The sequence below is a fragment of the Vipera berus genome, assembly GCF_964194415.1.
Source record: "Vipera berus genome assembly, chromosome: 2".
Lineage (NCBI taxonomy): Eukaryota > Metazoa > Chordata > Lepidosauria > Squamata > Viperidae > Vipera > Vipera berus.
In genome coordinates, this window is record NC_138203.1 from 113995819 (window position 1) to 114022746 (window position 26928).

Sequence of the window (26928 nt, forward strand, 5' to 3'; positions counted from 1 at the left end):
ATTGTTGGGGGCAATAAGCTGACTTTGTAATAATGCCGCTTGGGGGGGCGAAAGCCCTAATAAGCAGGCATATACATAGAATGAAGGCTATTGCTAAGCACATTGATTTCTGCTTTAAATTGTAAGCCGCCCTGAGCCTTTGGAGAAGGGCGGGATATAAATGGGATTGAAATAAAATAAATAAATAAATAAATAAATATTTTTTCCATACTCGCAACAGAGCATACCTTAATATACGTGTCTTAAAAACATTATCCACCTTCTTGTCATGCAATAAATATGCATGCCAACCAAATAACAAATCACAACCCTCAATATTCAATAATCTCCCTTGTGTTGAATTAAACCAATCACTAATTGATAAAGCAGCAGCCTCATAATATAATTTAAAACTAAATATTTTAGTTTTTTGAGCATTTATCTTAAATCCAGAAACCTTTCCTTATTGCAATATTATCTCCATCAAATCTACAATTGAGTAGGTCGGTTGACTTAAAGTAATAACCAAGTCATCCGCAAATGCTCTCAATCTATAATCTTGACCTCTTATTTTAATTCCCTTAATTTTATTTGAGTCTCTTATCTTAATCAATAATATTTCCAATGTTAAAACAAACAACAAAGGTGACAACGGACACCCCTGTCTTGTCCCCTTTTCAATGTTACATGCTTCTGTCAAACTACCATTATTATTTGAGCTGTTTGCTTCTGATATATTGCCCTCATAGATTGCAAAAAGGTATCCCCAAACTCCATTTTCTCCAGTACCTTAAATAAAAATTGCCAGTCCAATTGATCAAAAGCTTTTTCAGCATCCAAAAAAATCAGCGCTGCAGAGACCTGGTTATTTCTTTCCAAAAATTCCAATAAATCTACAATATGTCTCACATTATTTTTCATTTGTCTACCACTTATAAAACCTGTTTGGTCACTATGAATCATTTGCTGCATTTCCTTCATTAATCTATTTGCTAATTTTTTTTGCAAATATCTTGTAATCAGTATTTAAGAGTGATATTGGCGTATAATTTTTGGGTTGGGTAAGATCTTGATCTTCCTTCGGAATCAGCAATATAAAAGCTGTTTTCCACGATGGAGGCACTTCACCTCCGGATTGGATTGTTCTAAATAATTGTTTTAAAGGTTCCACCATTTCTAACTGTAAATCTTTATAATAAACAGCAGTCAAGCCATCTGTTCCTGGTGCTTTCCCCACCTTTAATTGTTTAATTGCTAAAATAATTTTTTCAGCATTTATCAATTGATTCATCCCTTCCCTTTGCTCTTGTGTAAGAACAGGGATATTCACTTCTTGTAAATATCTATCTATATCTATACCTTGAATCTTATCCCCAACATATAACTTAGAATAGAATTCAACAAAAGCCTTTTTAATAAGATTTTGCTGAAACACCTCTTTACCTTATGTACTATTCTATCTATGTTACGTGACCTTTGTTTCTTCCTTAACAAATAAGGTGACCACCTACCCGGCTTATTAGCAATACAAAAAGTATTATGTTTAATATACCGTAGGTTGGTTGCCACTTGATCTGCCATCAACATATTAAACTGACCTCTTAACAAAGTAATTGCTTCTTTGATCTTGTCAGATGGATTCAAAATTAGAGCCTTCTCTTTCCTCTTAATTTCCTCCTCTAACTCTTTTCGCTTATATTCCAATTTACGCCTATATTTATTATTCAAATATATTAACACTCCTCTCATATAAGCTTTACTTGCATCCCAAACCATTTCAATAGAAGTACCCTTATGCATATTTGTATTAAAAATGCTTTCTTCTGTTTTTTACATTCATCCACATTTTCTTGATATCTAAACAGATTTTCATTCAATCTCCAAGACCACCTCTGTCCACTCTCTTTTTCCAATTCCAACCATACTGGACTATGATCTGATAAAATTCTTGGACATATCTTAATCTTCTTGATCCTAGAAAAAAAATCATTAGTAGTTAATACAAAGTCAATCCTGGAAAAGGATTGATGTCTATCAGAAAAAAAGGTAAAATCTTTTTCTTCCAAATTTCTTTCTGTCCAAACATCTCTCAATTCCAAGTCATCTTTCATCTCAAAAAAAGATTTAGGCAATCTAGCATGATTTGGTATGCTTTTAAAAAGACCTTTTTTTGTCTTTTTGTGTGTCCAGGACTCCATTCCAATTTCCCATCAAAATACACGATTTATAATCCCATTGAATTATCTTACTATGTAAAAGTTTATAAAATTCTCCTTGCTGTTGATTAGGAGTATATAATCCAACCAAAAGTATCTTCTTGCCTTCTATTAAAAGTTCAATTATAATATATCTTTCTTGTTTATCTGTTTCAATTAAATTAGCTGTTAAATTTTTCTTCATATAAATAACTACTCCATTTTTCTTATCTGGAGCAGACGCACTAAACTGTACACCCAATCTAGAGTTTATCAGATATTTTTGATCAGCTGCACGAATATTAAATCTTAAGTTTAACTCTTGATTTTTCCCCCACCCAGATAAATTTATTAATACCCTTCTGCCATTCATCCAGATTAGCATCTTTTTTCAGTATAGGTATCATTTGAAACAAAAAGAGAAACTTTGGTAAAACATTCATTTTAACAGCTACAATTTTCCCCAGCAAAAATAATTGTAGTTTTTTCCAATTATTTAAATCCTTTTGTACTTTTAGCCATAATGTCTCATAATTATTCTTATATAATTTCACATTAGAGGCTGTAATATATACTCCCTTAAATATTTGTTTTACTTTTTCACTATTTCATAACCTGTCAATTTTACTAACATTTCCTTTTCATTCATAGTCATATTTTTAGATAATATTTTAGTCTTATTATTTACCTTAAAACACAAAGAAACAGCATTCCAGTGCCATTTTTCCCCTTTAAGTCAAATTAAAATATGGAGAAGATTAATTCTGCCCGAGTTTCCAGCACTTGTAATTTTAACTTCTCCTGGTCAGCTCTGTCTGCTTTTAAATCACTCACAAGTCACTTTAAATAGCAGATGTGGATGCGGCGTCTTGCTTCGCTCCTAAAGCTCGGAGCAAAGGCGTCCTGGGTGCGGAGAAAGCCTCGGGCTCTGAGGGAGCTCTCACCCTCCAACCCCCAAATAATTAAGGGGGTCTAGGGGAGCTCTACCTCTACCCGAGGAAAACTCTCCTCCCCCTCTTCTCCCAAGGGGGAGGTTTTCAAGCCACGGGACAGTTGACTTTCGCTGTCTCCGCGCGCTTTCCACGGAATCCCAGTACAGGTGGCCAGAAGAAAGCCGCCATCGGTGTGCCATCGCCACCGGAAGTCAGATTTTTTTTTGTATTAAGGTGTACTTCTCTTGATTTGTAGCTTCCCTATTTATTATTTACCTTAAAACACAAAGAAACAGCATTCCAGTGCCATTTTTCCCCTTTAAGTCAAATTAAAATATGGAAAGATTAATTCTGCCCGAGTTTCCAGCACTTGCAATTTTAACTTCTCCTGGTCAGCTCTGTCTGCTTTTAAATCACTCACAAGTCACTTTAAATAGCAGATGTGGATGCGGCGTCTTGCTTCGCTCCTAAAGCTCGGAGCAAAGGCGTCCTGGGTGCGGAGAAAGCCTCGGGCTCTGAGGGAGCTCTCACCCTCCGACCCCCAAATAATTAAGGGGGTCTAGGGGAGCTCTACCTCTACCCGAGGAAAACTCTCCTCCCCCTCTTCTCCCAAGGGGGAGGTTTTCAAGCCGCGGGACAGTTGATTTTCGCTGTCTCCGCGCGCTTTCCACGGAATCCCAGTACAGGTGGCCAGAAGAAAGCCGCCATCGGTGTGCCATCGCCACCGGAAGTCAGATTTTTTTTTTGTATTAAGGTGTACTTCTCTTGATTTGTAGCTTCCCTATTTAAGTCGCTTTTGTCAGTGCTGCAAACATTGGATGTTTTTGCTCTGACAATATAAGAGGCGGCCTTTTCCTTTAAACTGTTTTGCTTTAAATTAAATGAAGCTGGGGGGAGGAGAATGCTACCCCGGTTGTTTTTAATAAGTTAAGGAATGGCGCACTATAGAACGGAAGCAAAGCTTTGTATGGTTGGAGAATTGGAGAATGCAATTTATGACGTTTAAATTAAGGGGGGGAATTATATTTGATACGATGTGTTCAGGGGAGGAGAATTCAGATTCTGGCATCTATCCATGCTGTGCCAATGTCTTGTTCTCATTATTATAGACTTCTTTAGAATATACGCCAGAAGATCATTTGAAGTGTTTCATTAGTCGGAATCATGCCAGAATCACCTTCCTTTTCAAATAAACTGGGGTCCTGAGCCCCAGCCGCTGTCTCTAGCCTTGAGAGAAGCTGGCAAACATTCAGGGGAAAATCTTCATCATAGGAAAAGAGAAAATGCTCGAAGATGGTGACTTGGCAGCTACTGACACTCCAGAGGAGGAAGCAACAGACAGCATGCTATGGGAAGATGAGTTTTTGCAGTACTCCAAGTTGGGGGCAGAACCCAAGCAGTTAGGAGAGCTTATCTGGTTGTCAGGCTGGAACCACTCCAGTGGAGAATCCAGACAGCTCGAGACTGCCTTGCCGCCCTCAAAGATTTCAAAAGCAGAATGATGGAGAGCTATCAGATCATCTGCCACTGAGAATTTGTGTGAGTGGAAAATCCTGTCTGCAGACCAGACAGCCCTCCAGCCCCAGGAATCCCCTGCTAGGCTCTCTACCCCCACAGAGACAGAGAACCCCAGCCTGGCGCCCTTGCAACAATGGGAGGTTTGGGAACCCCCGCAAGTGGAAGGCTAACAACCTCTGAGCTTGCCACAGCTAATAAAGGCCTTGCAATATTTTTGGGTGTTGCAGAAGCCTGGAGATAGCAGCTGGTGGGAGAATGACCACAGCTAGGAGATTGGTCACTGTCCCCGAACGTACAGCTACCTCTGTGGGGCCCACAAATGAGGGAGATCCAGCAGCCTCAACCACAGCAAGGGGAGGCAGCAGCAGGGCCCGAATGTGCAACCCCTGGGCATACAGCAGGACTAATGGGGTCACCAGCAACTGGAGGTTCAACAGCTGCTGTGGAGGGCCCAGCAGCCGTTGAATCAACAACCAGGATGGGGCCAGCAGCAACTGGGGTTACAACAGCCACAGTGGGGGCCCCAGCAACCAATGATGGCCCCACCTTTCAGAGCAACCTTTGATGGAAACCCAGAGAAACTGATTTTTTCCCCTCACCCTAGTATGATCTCATTTGAATTGCTGGGCCTATCTCTACCTGGATCCAGGTGCTATGGTCAATGTGATTGCGTCTAGCCTAGAGGGAGAAGCATCCAAATGGTTAAACAATTTATATAATGAGCAAGCCGCTGAATTGGAGGGCCCCCACCTCTTCCTCCTAGGGCTGAGAGAAAGATTTGAGGACCCATCTATTGCCCTCAAAGCAGAAGAACAAATCCACAAGTTAAAACAAGCTGGCTGGCCTGCCCTGGAATATGTGCGAGAGTTTCGCAAGATAGCCCGTCGGATAGAGAGATGACCTGAGCAATCCATAATTCATCATTTCAGGGAAGGATTGGACAACCACCTTTCTCAGGCCTGCCTCTATCGAGCTGTACCTGACCAGCTGCAAGAATGGTACCGGGGAGCGGTAAGATTAGATGTTCAGCTCACCCGCTATAAGAAGCCTTTCCCACCTGAAGCCGAGCCAAGGCCAGAACAACCCAAATGACAATCACCCTCACGTAAACCTCCAACTACTGTGATGGCTGAAAGACCCAGGCCACCTGCAGGCCCGTCAATTAAGTGTTTCCGGTGCAGACAGCAGGCACACTGAACAGCAAATTGTCCAGTCCCCTCACCCCAATTGCAGAATAGACCAGGACCAGCTGCGAGAAAGAAACCTGGACAGCGGTAACGAAAGAGAAATCCAACCAGATCACGCAGGAACCTGTTGCCCATGTCACATCCCCCACACAGGAGGATGCCAGGACTCGGTCTGGATCTGCCCCTGTTCTACCCTCTTTCAACAGTGATGACGAAGGAGAGAATGACCCGATGGTGAGCCGACACGTCCCCCCTTTCTCACTACCTGCCAAGCTCATAATCCCTAAGTCGGGTACGCAGGTAGATTTAAAGGTGCTAGTTGATTCTGGATGGTCCCGATGCATCATTAGCTTGCCATTTGCCTTGAAACTGGGCATAAGCAAAACTGCTCTCCAAACCTGTGAGGTTCAAGCAAGCCATGGCTCCCTGATTACACACAATTAACAGAGCCCCTACGCCAAGAAATAGGTGAGCACTGGGAGTTTATTCGCTTCCTGGTGGCCCCAAAAATGACTGAGGCTGTGATCCTAGGATCATCCTGGTTGGACAAATGGAAGCTGTTTATCTGGTGGGAGAAAGGAATGAGAACAGTGAGACTACCTATAGGGACTAAACCTTCCACTGATTCAACAGATGTAGCAGGACAATTTAGGCCACCAACTGAATGAGCGTGCATGGCTGCCTCACCGCCCCCAGGTGAACCAACCGTCCCCAGTGAGTACCGGGACCTGGTGGGGGTATTTAGTGACAAAGAATGCGACACCCTGCCCCCTCACAGACCCAATGATTGTTCTAGCGAATTGTTGCCAGGAGCCAAACTCCCATGACTGAGGATGTACGCCATGTCCCCCCTCGAAATGGAGGGGATGCAACGATATGTGGATAAAAACCTAGCGAGAGTTCATTGAACGAGCCAAATCTACTGTGGGAGCCCATGTGTTGTTCAAGGAAAAAAAAGATGGGTCTCTTCATGTCTGCATAGACTATAAAGGGCTTAACACGGTGAATGTGGAGAACAAATATCCCCTCCCCCTCTAGAGAGACTTGTTAACCCACCTAGCTAAGGGGAGCATTTTCACATAATTGGACCTGAGAGAGGCATACTACCGGGTGAGAGTAAAAGAGGGAGACGAGTGGAAAACTGCCTTTAATTGTCCCTTGGGAAGCTACCAATTCAAAGTCATGCCATTTGGACTGCAGGAGGCCCCATCCATATTCATGCAGCTGATTAATGAGGTTCTGCATGATCATTTATACAAAGGTGTTCTGGTGTATCTTGATGACATCTTGATATACAGCATGACTGATCATATAAAGCTAGTGAGAGAAAAACTTGCAAAGGACTCCCATCTGCCCAACGACTGACTAAATTGTTCCTCAAACATACGTACCAACTGCATGGCTCCCCTAAGCGAATAATTTCGGATAGAGGAGTGCAGTTCATAGCGAAATTTTGGAGTTTTCTTATATTAATTGGATCATCTCAAGGCTTATCAACTGCTTTTCATCTGCCTACCAATGGGGCTGCAGAATCCACTAACAAAATGGTGGAGCAGTATCTCAGATGCTATGTTTCCTACCAACAGAAAAACTGGATTGACCTCCTCCCTTTCGCCGAGGTGGTTTACCATAATTCTGTTCACAGCAGCACCAGCTACATGCTTTTCAGAGTAGCCACAGAAAAAGAGTTCAGCCCAATACGTGAATACCCTCAGGTGCCCTCCACTTCCCAGACACTTGATCTATCAGTGAGGAAGTGTCAACTAAATATTTACGCCTCAAATTACCCAGAAAGTAATTAGGACCAAAATTCTTGGGCCTTTCCCCATTGTAAGGATCATCAACCCCGTCACAGTAGAATTAAAATTCCCTAGGGTTTTAGGAAAAGTACACCCTGTCTTCCATTGCAGCCTGCTGGAACCTTTTCGGGACTCCACCTGGAATGTAAGATCCATGAATCAAGGAAAGCTGGACGTGGTCAAACAAGAGATGACAAGACTGAACATTGACATCTTAGGTATCAGCGAACTAAAATGGACAGGAATGGGTGAATTTAATTCAGATGACCATCAGGTATACTACTGCGGGCAAGAATCCCTCAGAAGAAATGGAATAGCCTTCATAGTCAAAAAAAGAGTAGGAAAAGCAATACTGGGACACAATCCTCAAAATGACAGAATGATCTCAGTTCGAATCCAAGGCAAACCATTCAATCTCACAGTAGTCCAAGTCTATGCCCCAACCACCAATGCTGAAGAGGATGAAATTGACCGGTTCTATGAAGCCCTTATAGAACTAACACCAAAAAATGATGTCCTTATCATCATGGGGGATTGGAATGCTAAACTAGGAAGCCAAAAGATAACCGGAATAACAGGCAAGTTTGGCCTTGGAGTACAAAATGAAGCAGGGCACAGGCTGATAGAATTTTGTCAAGAGAATACGATGGTCATAGCAAACACTCTTTTCCAACAACCCAAGAGACGGCTCTACACATGGACATCACCAGACGGTCAACACAGAAATCAGATTGACTATATGCTCTGCAGCCAAAGATGGAGAAGCTATATACAGTCAGTAAAAACAAGACCAGGAGCTGACTGTGGCTCAGACCATGAGCTTCTCATTGCAAAGTTTAGGCTTAAACTGAAGAAAGTAGGGAAAAGCAGTAGGCCACTCAGGTATGAATTAAATTGAATATACAGTAGAGGTGACAAATAGATTTAAGGAATTAGATCTGATAGACAGAATGCCTGAAGAACTATGGACAGAGGTTCGCAACATTGTACAACAGGTAGCAACCAAAACCATCCCAAAGAAAAAGAAATGCAAGAAAGCAAAATGGTTGTCTGAGGAAGCTTTGCAAATAGCTGAGGAAAGGAGGGAAGTGAAAGGCAAGGGAGAAAAATATATGCCCAATTGAATGCAGAATTCCAGAGAATAGCTAGAAGAGATAAGAATGCCTTCTTAAATGAACAGTGCAAAGAAATAGAAGAAAACAATAGAATAGGGAGGACCAGAGATCTTTTCAAGAAAATTGGAGAGATGAAGGGAATGTTTAATGCAAAAATGGGCATAATAAAGGACCAAAATGGCAGGGACCTAACAGAGTCAGAAGAAATTAAGAAGAGGTGGCAAAATTGCACAGAAGAACTATACAAGAATGAGCTTAATGTCCCTGATAATCACAATGAGGTTGTCACTGACCTCGAGCCAGACATCCTAGAATGTGAAGTGAAGTGGGCCTTAGAAAATCTGAGCAACAACAAAGCTAGTGGAGGTGACAGTATTCCAGCTGAGCTATTCAAAATCTTAAAAGACGATGCAGTAAATGTGCTACACTCAATTTGCCAGCAAATGTGGAAAACTCAACAGTGCCCACAGGATTGGAAAAGATCAGTTTACATTCCAATTCCAAAGAAAGGCAGTGCCAAAGAATGTTCAAACTATCGCACCATTGCACTCATTTCTCATGCTAGTAAAGTTATGCTTAAAATCCTACAAGCTAGACTCTAGCAGTATGTGGATCGAGAACTACCAGAGGTACAGGCAGGATTTCAAAGAGGCAGAGGAACTAGAGATCAAATTGCCAACATACGCTGGATCATGGAGAAAGCTAGAGAGTTCCTGAAAAACATCTACTTCTGCTTCATTGACTATGCTAAAGCATTTGATTGTGTGGATCATAACAAACTGTGGCAAGTTCTTAAAGAGATGGGCGTACCAGACCATCTTATTTGTCTCTTGAGAAACCTATATGTGGGCCAAGACGCAACAGTGAGAACTGGACACGGAACCACTGATTGGTTCAAAATTGGGAAAGGAGTCCGGCAAGGCTGTATACTGTCACCCTGCCTATTTAACTTATATGCAGAGCACATCATGAGAAAGGCAGGGCTAGATGACTCAAAAGTTGGAATTAAGATTGCCGGAAGAAATACCAACAACCTAAGATATGCAGATTATACCACTCTAATGGCAGAAAGTGAAGAGGAACTAAAGAGCCTCTTGTTGTGGGTGAAGAAGGAGAATGCAAAAGTTGGGTTGAAACTAAATATTAAAAAAACCAAGATCATGGCATCCAGCCCTCTCAATTCCTGGCAAATAGATGGGGAAGAAATGGAGGTAGTGACAGATTTTATTTTCCTGGGCTCCAAGATCACTGCAGATGGGGACTGCAGCCAAGAAATTAAAAGACGCTTGCTCCTGGGGAGGAAAGTCATGGCAAATCTAGACAGCACACTAAAAAGCAGAGACATCACTCTGTCAACAAAAGTGTGTATAGTCAAGGCTATGGTCTTCTCAGTTGCAATGTATGGCTGTGAAAGGTGGACCATAAGAAAGGCTGAGCGCCAAAGAATTGAAGCCTTTGAACTATGGTGCTGGAGAAGACTCCTGCGAGTCCCTTGGACTGCAAGGCGATCAAACCGGTCAGTCCTACAGGAGATCAACCCTGACTGCTCTTTAGAAGGCCAGATCCTAAAGCTAAAGGCGGAGGCGGAGGCGGTGAAAGTGAAAGTGAGCACAGCAACAGTCGGTGTGAGCGCTCAAAGCCCAAAGCCGGTCATCTTCCCCAGGGGGCTGGAAACAGCACCTGGGCGGCGGCGGCGTCTCCGAAGGATCAAGGGAGACGCTGCAGATCAGCTGTGAGGCGGAGGCGGCGTAGCGAAAGCAAAAGCGGCGAGAGCACCCAAGCCCAAAGCCGGCCATCTACCCAGGGGGCTGAAACAGCGGAGGCGGTTGGCGGTGACATCTTCGGCACACCCCCTGAGCCGCTGCGGCTGCACAGCCATTCGCCACCCAGGGGCCTTGACAGCGGCGGTAGCGCTGACGGCGTGGCATCTCCGGCCCACCCCCTGTACCGCTGCTGCCGCTACAACCATCCTGAGCGGGGCCGGAGTTGCTGTTCTGCCTCGGCTGCCTAATCTACTCCCGGATAGCGGCGGCGTCTCCGAGTGATCAAGGAGACGCCGCAGGCCAGCTTTACGACGGTAGCGGCAGCGAATGGGTGCCAACGACTCCTCTATGCCCTATACGGCGGAAGCGGCGGCAACGGAGGCGAGGACGGCGGTGACACCCTCTCCGGGCCCCGGTCGACCGTTTTTGCCCAGGGCCCTCTGACAGCGGCGGTAGCGGCGGAGGCGAGGCATCTACGGCTCACACCCTGAGCCACCTCTTCGAAGCACCTTGATCGGAGACGACAACAGCAGCGGCATGACACCAGGGACTCCCATACCTCTGGGAGGCCACGCTCTGGACGGTCCCCAACCAATAGGGGCCTATGGAGCTGTGGCCAGGAACAACACCCAGAGGATCAGGGAGAGAACTGTTTGGGCGGCTGAACCACCAGAGCTGACGCCGATTAATGGATCCCTCCATCTTGCCTTCTACCCACTCTCAACCACCCTTGCCCACTCTCTCCCCACAGGACATAACGGGCCTGGGTGCAAGCCACGGTGGCAGAGTGGCTTGGCCTTACACCTGCAACCCCATAGAGGTGAGAGCTCTATGGGGTATGCTTCACCCAGAGTACGTTCTGGACCACCCCCGGAAGCAGAGTCACAACCCATTGTGAGAGGATGAGGAATGGCCTGCTTCTGGGGGTTCGCCCGGCCAAGTGGCAGTGGCAGGGCGACGAACCAGGAACGCACCTACCCGACTCGACCCTCCTACAAATTCACCATCCAGGGGACTGCCTTCCCGGAACCCCTTGTGACTATGCTCGTTCAATACTCCAGCACAGTACTACACGCCCTCAGGGGTTCCCCACTCTCCTGGGTGCGACCCGCCTGCATCACATCCAATCTCGATGACGGGCCCAACCACTGGGCCTCTGAGAGATGGCCGGGCAGGGTCAGGGGCCTCCAGCATAAGCCCAACAAGAGGCCCCTGATTAAGTTCTTAGCTAAGTTTTTTGTGGGGTTAGGGAGGGGGGAGGGAGAAGACTATGGTTGCGCGGGAAAGGCACGCCTTCCAGCCACCATAACGCATGCCAGGCCCACGACCGTTCGCGACGGCGTACAACGAGGACCAGTCGCCGATAACACCCAGTGGCGTACTGACAAACATCCCATCCCTAGGATGGTGGGGAATGGCAGAAGGTGCACAGACAGAGGGCCATATCGTCACCGGGAGTGTCATCTCCGCTCTGTAAAAGCGGTGAGACGCTCCGACCCTCTGTTCTCCCCCGGAGGACCCGGGAGCAAAGGTGCGCCCCCTCCCATGCTAAGGCTGGTCTACCTGAATGCAAGGTCCGTAGCTAACAAAGCTCACCTCATTCGTGACCTAGTGGAGAGCGAGCATGCGGACCTGGCTTGCATCACGGAAACCTGGCTGGGCCCAGAGGGTGGTGTTCCTCTGGTTGACCTCTGCCCGCCAGGTTTCCAGGTGCTGCACCAGCCTCGGGCTCACGGGAGGGGTGGGGGAGTGGCAGTTATCATCAGGGAATCCCTTAGCCCGCGAGAGACCACCGTCCCTCAGATGGTCGGGTGTGAGTCTCTCCTACTGAGATACGGCCCAGGGGCGCAGTTGGGCCTGCTGCTGGCGTACCTACCACCTAATCGTGCAGCGGCGGCCCTGCCCGAGCTACTCGATGCCCTCTCAGGGTTGGTGGTTGAATTCCCAAGACTCATGGTCTTGGGAGACTTTAATCTACCGTCCCTGGGAGGATCGTCCGAACTGGCTCGGGAGTTCATGGCTTCCATGGCGGCCATGGACCTGTCGCAAATAATTTCTGGACCGACTCATGAGAGAGGCCACACCCCAGACTTGGTGTTCTTGTCTGGACGGTGGCGTGATGATATCGGTGGGGGTACCACAACTGTTACGCCCCTGTCATGGACCGATCACCACCTCCTGCGGCTAGACTTCCCCCTTGCCACCCCCCACCGTGGGTGCACGGTGCCAGTCAGATGGTACCGCCCTAGGCGCCTAATGGACCCTGATAAGTTCCAGGCAGCGCTTAGGGACACGCATGCACTCCCTGCTCACAGCTCGGCGGATGCCTTAGTGGAAGCCTGGGAAAAGGCAGCCACGGAGGCTCTGGACCGAGTTGTACCCTTGCGGCCTCTGACCCGGCGCAGATCCCAGCGAGCCCCATGGTTCACCGAGGAGCTCCGGGAGATGAAGCGTCGGAGACGGGGCCTAGAGAGCCGTTGGAGATCCAGCCGATCCGAATCCGACCGATTGCGACTAAGAATCCTCACCAGGTCTTATCTCGCTGCGATAAGGGTGGCAAAATCCAACTATTTTTCCACCCTCATCGCGTCCGCAGATAATCGCCCGGCTGCCTTGTTCAGGGTGACTCGCTCCCTATTAAACCAAGAGGTGAGGGAGGAACCCTTGCAGGGTCGAGCCGAGGAATTCGGTCAATATCTGCTGGATAAAATTGCTCGGATTCGAACTGGCCTGGACTCCAACTGGGCTGAGATGGAAGAACAAGACATGGACAGTCTTGTCGACGTCATCTGGGAAGAATTTGATCCTGTAACTCCTAAGGAAGTGGACAGGATTATGAGAAGGTTGAGCTCCTCCACATGCTTACTGGACCCGTGCCCTTCCTGGCTGGCCTATGCAGCTCGAGAGGGGACACGTGGCTGGTTCCTAGCGGTCATCTCTGCTTCTCTGAGTGAGGGTCACTTCCCCACTGCCTTGAAGGAGGCGGTGGTGAGACCTCTCCTCAAGAAGCCCACCTTGGACCCATCCTCTTTGAATAACTTTCGTCCAGTCTCCAATCTTCGCTTCCTCGCGAAGGTTGTTGAGAGCGTGGTGGCGCACCAACTTCCTCAGATCCTGGATGAAGCGGTTTATCTAGACCCGTACCAATCAGGTTTCAGGCCGGGCTACAGCACGGAGACGGCATTGGTCGCTCTGATGAATGATCTCTGGAGAGCCCGGGACAGGGGCCATTCCTCTGTCCTAGTCTTATTAGACCTCTCGGCGGCTTTCGATACCATCGACCATGGTATCTTGCTGCGACGCCTCAGGGGACGGAGTGGGAGGCACGGTTCTGCGTTGGTTCTCCTCCTTTCTCCAGGGTCGCTCGCAGTCGGTGCTGACAGGGGGACAGAGGTCGACCCCGAGGCCTCTCGCTTGCGGAGTCCCTCAGGGGTCGGTCCTCTCGCCTCTCCTGTTCAACATCTACATGAAACCGCTGGGTGAGATCATTCGCAGTTTTGGAGTAGGGTACCATCAGTATGCTGATGACACCCAGCTTTTCATCTCAACTCCAAACAATATCAGTGATGCCCTAGACGTGATGTCCCGCTGCCTGAAAGCGGTCCGGGAATGGATGGGGAGGAACAGGCTTCAACTGAACCCGGACAAGACTGAATGGCTGTACGTTCCGGCAAACCAGGATATTCAGAATGTCCCATCGCTTAACATCGGGGACATGTTACTACCCCCTGTTGATAGGGCCCGCAACCTGGGTGTCCTCCTAGACTCGCAGCTCTCCCTAGAAGACCACATAGGAGCTGTGACCAAGGGGGCCTTCTCCCGGGTACGACTAGTTCGCCAACTACGGCCTTATCTGGACCTGGATTCCTTACGTACAGTCACCCATGCCCTTGTGACCTCTCGCCTAGACTATTGCAACGCTCTCTACATGGGGCTGCCCTTGAGATCCACTCGGAAGCTTCAGCTGGTGCAAAGTGCAGCGGCACGGACACTCTTGGGAGCCTCCCGATACTCCCATATCACACCTCTCCTCCGTGCGCTGCACTGGCTTCCGGTTGCCTTCCGTGTGAAGTTCAAGGTGCTAACAATGACATACAAAGCCCTACATGGCATGGGTCCGGACTACCTACGGGAGCACCTTCTGCCGATGTCAGCACCCCACCGTCCTGTGCGCTCCCACAGAGAGGGCCTCCTCAGGGTGCCACCGCTCAAGGAATGTCGGCTGGTGGCCCCCAGGGGGAGGGCTTTCTCAGTGGGTGCGCCAGCCCTCTGGAACAGCTTACCAACCGAAATTCGGATGGCCCCCGACCTCCGTACCTTCCGACGCGACTTAAAAACTTTCCTGTTCCAGCAGTCCGGCCTGGCATGATAGCGTTAATTGGGGTCCCAGTTTGTTTTCAATATTGTTTTTATTACTTTTTATTGTTCATCTGTAGACCTTCCTTCCTCTGTACACCGCCCCGAGTCCCTCGGGAGAAGGGCGGTTTATAAAAACTAATAAATAAATAAAATAAATAAATAAATAAAACTCAAATACTTTGGCCACCTAATGAGAAGGAAGGACTCACTGGAGAAGACCCTAATGCTGGGAAAGATTGAGGGCAAGAGAAGAAGGGGATGACAGAGAATGAGGTGGCTGGATGGAGTCACTGAAGCAGTAGGCGTGAGCTTAAATGGACTCCAGAAGATGTTAGAGGACAGGAAGGCCTGGAGGAACGTTGTCCATAGGGTCGCGATGGGTCAGACATGACTTTGCAGCTAACAACAACAACAACCTTAAGACCTCCCCCTAAGAAGGCACCCGGGCCCCTTGTAGTAGCGGGTCAGACACACTATGAAGTGAAAGGCATTCTTGACTCTAGAATTTTTAAAGGGAAATTGCAGTACCTAGTACTATGGAAGGGGTACTTGCTGTCTGAAGCTACTTGGGTGAAATCTAGTGATGTGAAGGCTGTCCGACTCATCAAAAAGTTTCATGAAAGAAACCCCAACAAACCAAGTGATAATCCCTGACACATGCTTTTGTTTATCTTACAGGATTTATCCTTTTTGTAAGGGGCGGCTGGATGTCAATGCTGCAAACATTAGATGTTTTTGCTTTGACAGTATAAGAGGCAGCTTTTTTATTTAAACTGTTTGCTCTGATTAAAATGAAGGCTAACCTGTTTGTTTTAAACAAGATAAGGTATAGCACGCTACAGATAGGAAGTGAAACTTGGCATGTTAAACTAATTGGAGAATGTGATTAATGACATGCAATTAAGGGAGGGAATTGTTTATGATAAAATGTGTTCAGGGGAGGGAATGAAGAGAGAGAATTCAGATTCTGGCATCCATCCATGAGTGCCGATGCTTCATTCTCATTATTATAGACTTTTAAGAAAAACAATGCCTGAATATTCTTTGATTTGTCTCATTAATCGGAACCATGACATCATCACTCTGAACCTCTCGAGCATTGCCCTGACCAATTTTACATGCTCCTGTCAATCCTACTAGCAAACCCAACAAAGGAATCCTCAAGGCAATTGAGTCCCAGCAGGCATAACTTTATTGATCACAGCATTTGAGAACTAAGAAGCAAAACCAACTCTGAAATTTCCCGCATGAAAGTTTGCTTAGTTAATTAGATTCCTAATTCCCCACCCACTGGGTGTTCACCTTGTCCAATAGTAATATTTGTTTTTGTTATAGGAACAGTTCACTTTTCCATCGAGCACCTGTGGCAGTGACCTTGGCTTGGTGCATGTTCTCATGGTCTGTGAATGGCTTCTTGGCGTTCCATTCCATTTCCTCCCCCCTTTTTTTGGCAAGATAATGAAGCTAACAGGCATTGTAGCAATTCAGCCTTGACATCTTGATCCCCCAAAGGAAGGGCAGAGTTGGAAAACATTAAACACAAATTATCACTATTAATCATTAATGCTCAGTTATGGTTTTGAGCATTGAGGGTATTCATCAAGAATTTTTTTATTAATCTGTTTGTGCTAACATTATGAGTGGCCACCCATTCCACATCTACTAAGGGGTATCCTTTCCACTGTACTAAATACTGCAGTTTCTCTTTAAAAAATTGTGAGACCAGAATTCTGTTAATCTTGTAGTGTTCTTCCCCCCCCCCCCGCCCCAATAACTGGAGGAGGACGCTCCTTTTCAATTGATCTTAGGTTAGAGTCTTGAAACAGCTTCAACAAACTACAGTAGAACATCAGATGTCTTAAATAATGGCAGAAGATCATTTGAAGTGTTTCATTAGTCGGAACTATGACAGCTGCCTTCTAGTTTGTGTTCTGTTATCTGGTTTGTTCGTTCTTTATTGTCATAAAGAGTTTGAGAGTTTTTTAGTTGTGATTTTAAATTGAAAATGTGCTCATTTATGTCGTCAAAGTGGTTTTTAATCTCATCGTGAATTGAAACCATTGTCATTTGAATCTGTTGTAGCATTGCATACATTTCCTTTTGGAAAGTATTTGACTCATCTTGGAGTATTGGTCCTGCAGATCTCTGATATTCCAGGCTAGGTCCTTCAGAAGGGAATATTAGGTGTGGTTTCCTGTCACTTTTAGATAGGTATGCAATATTCATTTTGTCTTCTCCCTTCAGGTAGTCTTTTACCAGTACCATAGTCTCTCTGTTTAGCCTTATCAAACCAGCCAATCTTAAAATCAAAACAACCAAATCTTATATAGTTCTTATATTTGTGCATGTTATCAAAAGTGTTTCCAATTATCAAGGCATCAGTGAAAGCAATGTTTTATAACGATTCTTCTATTTAGAGGTCTTTGAATTATCAATCAGTCAAAATTGTAGCAAAATGTTTCACCACTTTAAAGCCTTCAAGTAAATTCCCCCCTAGAAGATTAGCCAAGAGGCAAAGTTTTTCTTTCTCTGCAAACAATTCTTGAGCTTAGACAACAGTTAAAGGGTTGTTGTTGTTTTTTGCAGACATTTCTTAAGCTTATGGATGGCCAGGTATGTTTTCTTTCTTTGTTCCCAGCAGTTTTCTATTTAGCTGAGTGTTATCAAAGTTCAAGGGAACAAATTGTTCATTATTTCTGGGCATCTTGCCAATTTCTGAGTCAGTGTTATACTTTGTTCTATGCTCTAGTTCTCTACTAGATGTCAGTAGTTATTTATTTTCCAACTTTTTCAAACAAAGAATTATTTTTCTTTTTTTAAACTTCATTGGGACTCTAGGATATAAAATCTTAATTTTCAGATTTATCCAGACTATAGTAATATTAATTTTATTTTAGTATATTTCTTTCCCCCTTGGAAATTAATTCACCGCTGCTGTCTGTTCAGGGGATGCAATCCCCTCCCTTCACTTTCGGAGGATTTCTTGCTTTGTGTTGTGATTCAGGGTCAGCCTGTGGGTTCGGCAGTTGGGTCGGACGACGACTCAGAGGAGGAGGGGGGTGTTGAAGATCTTGCTGATGATAGCCCTCAGGCAGGCCCCTCCCACTTGGTCACCATGGAGACCCAGCTGTGTGAGCCTGACAGTGTGGATGAAGATGACCCACAGCTGGCCCTGTTCAAGGACGCCCGACGCAGGAGGCAGTCAAGTAGGAGCAAACAGAGGAAGGCTGTGGGGCTTCTCGGAAGGAGGCAGAGAGGCCACGCCCTGAACTCTTTATAAAGGGAATGTTTGGGGAGGGCTGGTTTGCTGAAAGCAACCGCTCCGATAGTGTTTCTAAGCTCCTGTATCTTGGTACGTGTCTTGTTTGTTTTTGTAATAAATTTGGCAGACGTATTCCAGCCTCTTGCTGTTTATAAAGGGGTTGCCTTTTCTGCAAGGCCGGTAGCAGGCTGGTACAGAACACTTTGGGGATCTTTTCCAAGGAATCAGTTACAAAATAGAAGATTAATACTGTCACCCAGTTCTAAGCACGCTGTTCACCGTTGTTCTGGTTTGTGCTCTTAGATTTCAGCTGCTAGCAGTTTGGGCTAGATGCTGGTGTGCAGCTAGCCTTTCTCCTGTCGGGTTAGAAGGCTTCCTCCGGATCAAACGGATTGACCACCATTGTTCCATGATCATCGGGGTGCCCCTCTTTGTTCGTCACCTCTCCAGGGCGACATCAGACCTGTTTAGGGTCCCTGGCAGGGCGAAACTAGCCATGGGGTGCGGAGCCCCAGAATCCCTCGGCTGCGTTGCTGCGAGGTGGAACAGGAAGTCCTCCATTTTCAGTTTTTGAGTACCTCAGTGGTTGACCACTGAGAAACCAGTTGCAAGACTACCTTGGCTTGATAATAGCAAGTCTATTCCTCTGTTGTTACATAAACTTCTTGTTCCTGGTATTACGGTAGCCTAATTGCTCCCTTATTTGCTCAGTATGTTTGCATACAATCTAAGTATAGCTTTAGCTACCAGGCATTACATAGAATTACATACACTACCCCCATGGTGGCAAACTTATGGCATGCATGCCACAGATGGCACACGGAGCCACCCCTGTGGGCACGTGCACCGTCGCCCCATAGAGAGATGGGGCCAGGAGGCTCCCTGACCCCTCTCCACGTGCTCCTGCACTCTTGCTCTCTTTCTCTCTGCACTGAGAGTCAGGGAGCAGCTGCAACAGCTGGGCAGATTCAGGCTGGATGGTGGAGGCAGCTGCAGAACGAGTCCAGGTAAGTCTCTGGAGTGATTTCGCGGCCCCCCCCACGGCCGATCCGGGCAGCAGAGGCCTTTTTGAAGCTCTGGAGCTTGCATCCATGGCCGCAGGGTGATTGTACAGTGTGCCAGTGGCCCAATCCAGGCTCCAGAGGCCAGCAAAAGGCCTCTGCCCCACACAGATCTGCACAGCAATTTTGCGCCCTTCCCACTGCCAATCCAGGCCGCTGACGTGCCGCAAAATCACCCCATGGTTATGGATGGGAGCTCCAGAGGCTTTGAAAAGGCCTCTGCCACCTGGATCAGCTGGGGGTGTGTGAAATCGCTGTGCAGCCTTAGATCCATGGGGCAGAGGCCTTTTCCAAGCGGCGACGGCGGCAGGATGATCATGCGAGGGGTGGGGGTGGGAAATGGCAGTAGTGGCATGGCGATTCTGGGGGGGAAGGGTGGCGGCGGCAGGACAATCCGTACTGGGGGGAAACGGCAGCGGCAGGACAATTCGTATGGGGGGGAGAAATGACGTGCGGAGAAATCCGTGTGATGGCTCAGCCAGGGCTCGGGAGACTGATTGGGGCACCAATCTTCCCTCCCCCTCCATGGCAGGCTGCTACTCACCGTGCTGTAGGCCACCCTTGCAGCCCCCGGGAGTCAAAGGCCGGCTGTGACCACCTCGCCCCCGGTCAGAAGGAGCTGGCCACCTGGGCTACGGGGGTGTACAGGGGTTCTGTTCTACCAAAAGGCCACCAACTCCTGGCTAGCAACCTACCCTGTCAGTGCCAAAGCGCCACGCGCCTTGCCCAGAACCACACCCAGCTGCTTCCTCGGCCCCTCTGCTGCGGAAGGCGAGCACGCCACCAGGGCTGGGGCCGAGAGGAGGCAAACATCCATGCCACGCCAAATCCGGACATTTGCCACAATGCGCAAGGTGGCTGCAAACAGCTACCTCTTGTGTTGCGGCAAATATCCGGTTTTGTGCAGCATGGCTGCTTGGCTCCGGTTGGAGGCAAACGTTCACCTCGAACGTCGTGGCAGAGGGCTGGTTTGGGGCATGTCATGGCTGCTCACCTCCGGAGGTGAATGGCTGCCTCGTGCGTTGCGGCAGAGGGCTGGTTTCGGGCATGTTGCAGCCGCTCGAAAGGCTGCCTGGCGTGTCACAGCAGAGGGACGGTTTCAGCGCGTCACGGCCACTTGCCTTCCTCCGGAGGTGAATGGCTGCCTGGCGCATCATGGCAGTGGGCCAGTTTTGGCACATCGTGGCCTGGCGCGTCGTGGCCAAGTTTCAGTTTCGGGCACGTGGCCGCGCATCTCCCCCAGAGGCAAACGGCCACCTGGTGTGTCGTGGCACAGGGCCGGTTTTGGCATCTCTTCCCCCACCCCTTCAATATCTTTTCCCCACCCCCCTTCAATATCATGTCTTCCCCACCCCCTTTAATATCTCTTCCTCTACCCTCTTTAATATGTCTTCCACCACCTCCTTTAATATCATGTCTTCCACCACCCCCTTTAATATGTCTTCCACCACCCTTTGTCTTCCACCACCCCCTTTAATATATCTTCCACCACCCCCTTTAATATCATCTCTTCCCCCATCCTCTTTACTATCAGTAAGGCTCCTCCAGTGGACCATGACCTGGCACTCGCCCCGATCCCATCCCCACTCTGCCGGAGACCCTCAGATCCGCCCCGGTCCTTCCCAGCTCCGAACAAGTGCCCCTGACATGAGTGACATCGAGCTGGCCATGCCCACCCAGTAGGCCACACCCAGGCCAGCCATGCCCACCTAGTAGGCCACGCCCACCCAGTACCTGACAATAAATAAGTGTGGTTTGGGTTGCAGTTTGGGCACTTGGTCTCTAAAAGGTTCGCCATCACTGCTCTACCCTGTTTTTGTCTCTCCTCTACTTCCCCCTCTGTTTTTCAACTGTTAACTAAACTGATAACATATTAACTTGTCCATCAGTATCATAGTAATCTCTGCAGTCCTAGAAATTCAACTTTGGCCCTATTGACTGCTTGAAAAAATGTTTGATTTCTGTGGCCAATCAAGGCAGAAATTATGAGAAATGGTCATTGGGTTATTGCTAGGGGCATATTTACAACTGAAGTATGGTCCCTGAAACTGCCTAAATTTGATTAGGGTCCAAACTTTCAGAGTAAACCGGTATTGACACCATAAGATTGGTGTATTCCATTTAGGTGACATATTTTGTAGAATAGTTCCCTTGATTTAAACTTAATTCATTTGCTAACTACCGTATTTTCCGGCGTATAAGACGACCCCCAACTTTTGAGAAGATTTTCAAGATTTTTCATCTTATACGCCGGAAAATACTTACATGCCAGTTGCCAAGTGTCCGACACAAGCCCGATTCAGCCCCGTCTGATGCAGATGGTGCAAAGCCTCCCTTTTGAAGCCCAAAGGGGCTTTTCCTTCCACCCACCCATTTGAGAGCACATTTGCAGACGGAGCAGCCGCGCGTCTGGAGCCAAGCCCCGCCCATGAGGCGGTCAGCCAGGTGGGCTCGGAAGACGCGCTGGAGAGCCGGGCTTGGGGCGGCCATGCCGAGGCCGGCTGGCGAGGGCCGCTGCGTGGTCTGCGGGCGAGAGGGGCGCCAGGCCCGCCAGAAGTCCCCGGAGGTTCCTGGAACGGGCTGGCAGGCACGCTCTTCCCCAGCCCGCCGGAAGTCCCCGGAAGTTCTTGGAACGGCCTAGCAGCAGGCGGGCGCTCCCTCCCCGACCCGCCGGGGAGCGTCTCCCAAAGCGCAGCGTCTGGCGGCCGGGAGTCCGTCAGCCTGGTCGCTGGCGAGCTGGCCTGCGGCTAGGGCCGGGGCCCAGGAACCGGTAGCCGGGTGCGGGTGGAGGTAAGGAAAGCCGGGCACGGGCTTCTGCGGCTGGTTGCGAGGCCGGATGCGGGCGTCTGCCGGGAGAGATAGCGGGTAGCAGGGCGCGCTCTGCTTATGCTCAGATGCCGCTTGGGTGAGGGGGAGGGGCTTCCTGCCGCTCCTGGGGTCTGGCGTTTGCAAGGGGGAGGGGAAGGGGCTTAGAGGCTCTTGGGGGTGGGAAGGGAGAGTCACGTTGGAGGGGGGACTGGACTAAGGAGGCTTGAAGTTGCTTTGCAAGAACGGGGACACTCGACTGATTTATGTTTTTTTTCCAGCGTATAAGACGACTGAGCGTATAAGACGACCCCCCAACTTTTGAGAAGATTTTCATGGGTTAAAAAGTCGTCTTATACGCCGGAAAATACGGTATTGTAAATTGTTCCGTATATACTAAAGTATAGTAATGCTTTATAAATAATTAAGCTACAGTTTAGATATAACTCCAATGGAGATAGAACCTATTTTTGAAATAATGCTGCTACTGAGAATTCCTGAAGTGTTATGCAATGTGCTGGGGTAGAAAGAGGAATATTGAATTGGTAGAAAATATTTCAGCTGTGTTTGCTCAAATCAGCATTTCTTAAACTTTTTGCTCCCTGGACCCCTTCCTACTTTTAAAAATTATGGGGGACCCTGAAAGAGCTTTTATTTGTATGGGTTATATTTAGCAACATTTAAACATTAAACATTAAAACTGATGCATTTGTAAAATATTTATTGAATCAGGTAAAAATAACAAAATTAAGTTAATTAGATATTAACATATTTTTCATGAAAATTCCTAATATTTTTAACAAATTAAGTTACATTGTTTTAAATTTTTGCAAGTATCTTTAATATCTGGCATTTTGATTTCATGGACCCTTAAGAGGGTCTTGGTATTCCCAGGGATCCTAAGACCGTGCTTTAATAACTGATTCATGTAATACTGTTTTGTGCTGCCTCCCCATAGGCCCCCTGGGATCCCGCTGGCTGTTTCAGACTCATCAGATGAAGGTGAATTCTTCTTAAAGAAACAAGCGGATTTTGAGCGCAAATACAATTTTCGTTTTGAGGAACCTGAAGCACAACATGTAAGTGTGATGCAAGTGGCTAGAAATCTGAATGGGAAAACCAAATGCTCAGTTCAAAAAATATTGCATTCAAGTAATGCCCCTTTCTCTTTTTTTACTCCCATTCCCCCACTAATAGGTAAAAACATATCCCCGTTTTATTGCAACATCTGTGCGTCGAAAGGATGAGCGCCGCAAAGAGAAGCGCCAAGAAATACAGGAGCGCAAGAGAAAAGTGAGTGGCTTGGAATCTACCCTAAACCTTGAACCAATGTGCCTCATTTGTCAATGGTTTATCTCTTAACACTCTTTCCTAGTTCATGCATTTACTAATTTATTTAAAAGGAGAGGGAACAGAAGCAGCAGGAGCTGAAGCACCTGAAGAACCTGAAGCGTCAGGAGATCCTGGAACAGTTAAAGAAGCTACATAAGATTACTGGTAAAGCAAATAACAGTTTCAAAGAAAGTGACCTGGAAGGAGACTTTGATCCCTGCCTGCATGACCAGCTCATGGAGGTGAGTAGTTGTTCTTCCCTATTTGCCTAGACCAAGGGCCGGCAACCCAAAACAGTGAAAGAGCCACTCGGAACCGGTTCCCTCACAAAAGAAAAAGCTGGGAGCTGCAAAGAAGGGTGCGCATGCATGCGCGCATGCGCAAAACAACAGGCTCCAACTCTTCCCCCCCAGGAAACAAGAGGTTCATGGACCGGTTTTCACGCCGCCTTCCAGCTACTGCCACTACTGCTGCAAACTGGAAAGGGTGATTCATAGCTTCGGAAGCCCCCCAAGCAGGAAAGCATGTCCCGATGAAGCCTTTTCCTACCAGGCTTTGCTGCAAAACCCCACATTGTCCAGGGCCCCCGTGATCGCCCAGAAGTGACCCAACAAACAGCACACCTTTCTCGGCCTGCAAAACACCACAAGCGCAGCAAACACCCTCTCCGAAGGGAACCCAGAACCCTTCCGCTCCCTAAACCCAACGATTGGCGAATGGCATCCTTTCCCTCCCTCCCTCCGCTGCCGCCGCCTGCCGTTCCCGCGTCACCTTTACTCCTCGCCTTTACCTTTGCTAAGCCTTCCCGTGACAAGTTTGAAGAGTGTGCAGGCAAATTTCACGAGGCCGTGCTTGGTGCAAGCTTCCCGCACCTGCTCATGGCTCCCGAGGAGGAAAGGCCCGGCTTCTCTCCTGCTAGCTAGCCCGAAAAGTCCTCGCCAACTTCGAGAGCGCAAAACTCTCAACTGAAGCCGGGTGGGGGGAAAGGGAGGTGGCCCTTTCACTGCCACTTCCCCGGACGCCGGGCTTCCTGCGCAAAGCTTGCAGCCTTGGGAGGCACCTGCGCAGCAGCGGCGGTGGGTCTCCCTGACGACGGGTGCTGGGTCGCGGCGCCGTCTTCAGCCTGGGCGCCACCGGAGCCACCCGAGCGCCCTGCCCCTCCCCCCAGGGCCTCCAAACCGCCGCTGCCAGTTTGGAGATCATGTTTGATGAAGGTGGAAGCTCTGCAAACGCGCAGCTTTCCAAACCGCCGCCGTCCCGTTTGCAGAGCTTCCCCCTTCGTTCATGTTTGAAGGAGGCGGAAGCTCTGCAAACGGGACGACGGCAGTTTGGAGAGGTGTGCGCGCACTCTCCAAACCGCCACTGCCCGTTTGGAGACCTGCCGCGCTCGTCAAACATGGATGAACGCGGCAGATGTGCAAATGGGACAGCGGCGGTTTGGAGAGTGCGCGCGCACCTCTCCAAACCGCCGCCGCCCATTTGGAGACCTGCCGCGCTCGTCAAACATGAACGAACGCGGCAGCTGTACGAACGGGGCGGCGGCGGTTTGGAGAGTGCGCGTGCACCTCTCCAAACCTCCACCGCAGGCAGCAGTTCTGCAAACTGTTTGGAGAGCTGCTGCCTTCGTCAAACATGGACGAAGGCAGCATCTCTGAAAACGGGGCAGTGTAGGTTTGGAGAGCTGCGCGCGCAGCTCCCCAAACCTCCCCAAACCTCTGCCGACCCATGGCCTAGAAAGAGTAAGAGACTGCTCTAATGTAAATCTTATTCTGACTTTCCAAGTTTAAGAGTCTTGATTGTGTGGAACTAGGGCTGTGGTAGAATAGTATTTAGCTTAAAGTCATCTAGAGAGTTCGTGGTAATAGTGAAATTTAATGACAGAACTGCTCAAAATTCAGGTTTTTTTCTTTGTTCTTTGCATGACATGATAAATCCTTGCCTGCCTAAGTACTTAGTTACTATAAATCTGAATTTGGCTTTGTGTACAGCTGGCTGATTGATCATTTTTGGAGAATATAGCAACTAATTGTATGAAGTAGAAATGCCTGACAAAAGTAACCTTCCCAAGAACCCAGCAAAATATTTAACTGTTAAAGGCTGCTGAAACTAAGAGGAAGTAACTCAAAAAATGTTTCAGCATCTTCACTAGAAAGCAAAGACAGTTTTCTTACTACACTGATTAGAGTAAAACATTGCTGTTTATAATTCAGAATGACATACTATTTAATATCCATGAATATCCCAGTAAATTTGCAAGGGCTGGGTTGCTGGATGGATGCTCACCTACCATTGTCCTTGTTACTCTCATTCCCCATTTGCATTTTTAAAATACCTGTCTTCAAATAACTGCCCAGATAGTCCCTAGCCAAGCCTAATTGATTTAAAAAAAATTGAGTAGGTTTACATCTGGTTAATTTGTGGATGGGAAATGATGGAAGAAATACCAGAAATGTAGACTAGGCTGGGAAGCTGTAAAAACATCCTGGAAGGATACAGACCTATTCCATTTTACCATCAAAAAAATTATGTGTACATGTCCATAAAATCACTGGGACTCGACTTGGAGGAGACTTGTTGGTTTGATAGGATGTGTCAACCATCCCACTTAGTGCATGCAGCAAATAAAGACTACTGGGCCATTTTTTCTTTCCCAGAATATAATTTACTGAGCAGATATGGATACGAAAGTAGTGAAGCCAATTCTAACGCTTTCGCACACAAACAGCATAGTTAAACATTCATTCCCCTTTCCTTGTCCCTCCCATTGTCACTTTATTCCATCCAATCAATTATGTTCAGTTTATTTGGGGAACAGACTCTAGTGGACTTTCCCAACCGGTGACCTTGGAACACTGGTATGACTCTCTTTGGAGTTGGTGCTCTTGCATTCCATTACCCCCTCCCTTGCATTCCAGCCCACTCCCTCCCCCCCCCCGTTATTTATTTTATTTATTTATTATGGGACTTATATGCCGCCCTATCTCCCAGAGGACTCAGGGCGGCTAACAACAATAAAAACCAACAGTACAAAAGCTAAGAAAAAATTAAAAAACAGCCCCAAATATTAATTACACAGTTAAAATTAAAACTTTTAAAAACCCATCATCAATCCAGGTCAGCCTGATGGAAAAAGAACGTCTTGAGGTTGCGGCGAAAGGACCGGAGGTCCGGGGCCATCCGAAGCTCAAAGGGGAGTTGATTCCAAAGGGCTGGCGCTCCCACAGAGAAGGCCCTCCCCCTGGGGGTCGCCAGCCGACATTGTCTGGCCGACGGCACCCTGAGGAGGCCCTCTCTGTGTGAGCGCACTGGGCGATGGGAAGTTGTCCCCGGCAGCAGACGGTCCTGCAGATATCCCGGGCCTAAGCCATGTAGGGCTTTAAAGGTAAGTACCTTAAAGCCCTACATGGCTTAGGCCCGGGATATCTTAAATCTTAAATCCTTAAATCTCGCCCGGAGGGCAACCGGTAGCCAATGCAGCTCACGCAGGAGGGGTGTAATATGGGAGTATTGGGATGCTCCCATCACTACCCGCGTGGCCGCATTCTGCACCAGCTGGAGCCTCTGGGTGGTCTTCAAGGGCAGCCCCATGTAGAGAGCATTGCAGTAATCTATCCGAGAGGT

General features: G+C 47.8%; 1 protein-coding gene across 1 annotated transcript in view; it reads left to right on the plus strand.

Annotated features, from left to right (window-relative positions):
- KRI1 (KRI1 homolog) overlaps nt 1-26928 on the plus strand; it is an 89124-nt gene that overhangs the window by 37296 nt on the left and 24900 nt on the right. Inside the window, exons 10-12 of the mRNA XM_081318256.1 lie at nt 22934-23054; nt 23173-23268; nt 23379-23549. Coding sequence (XP_081174382.1) covers nt 22934-23054; nt 23173-23268; nt 23379-23549 — 388 coding nt within the window. The remainder of the gene's footprint in view (nt 1-22933; nt 23055-23172; nt 23269-23378; nt 23550-26928) is intronic.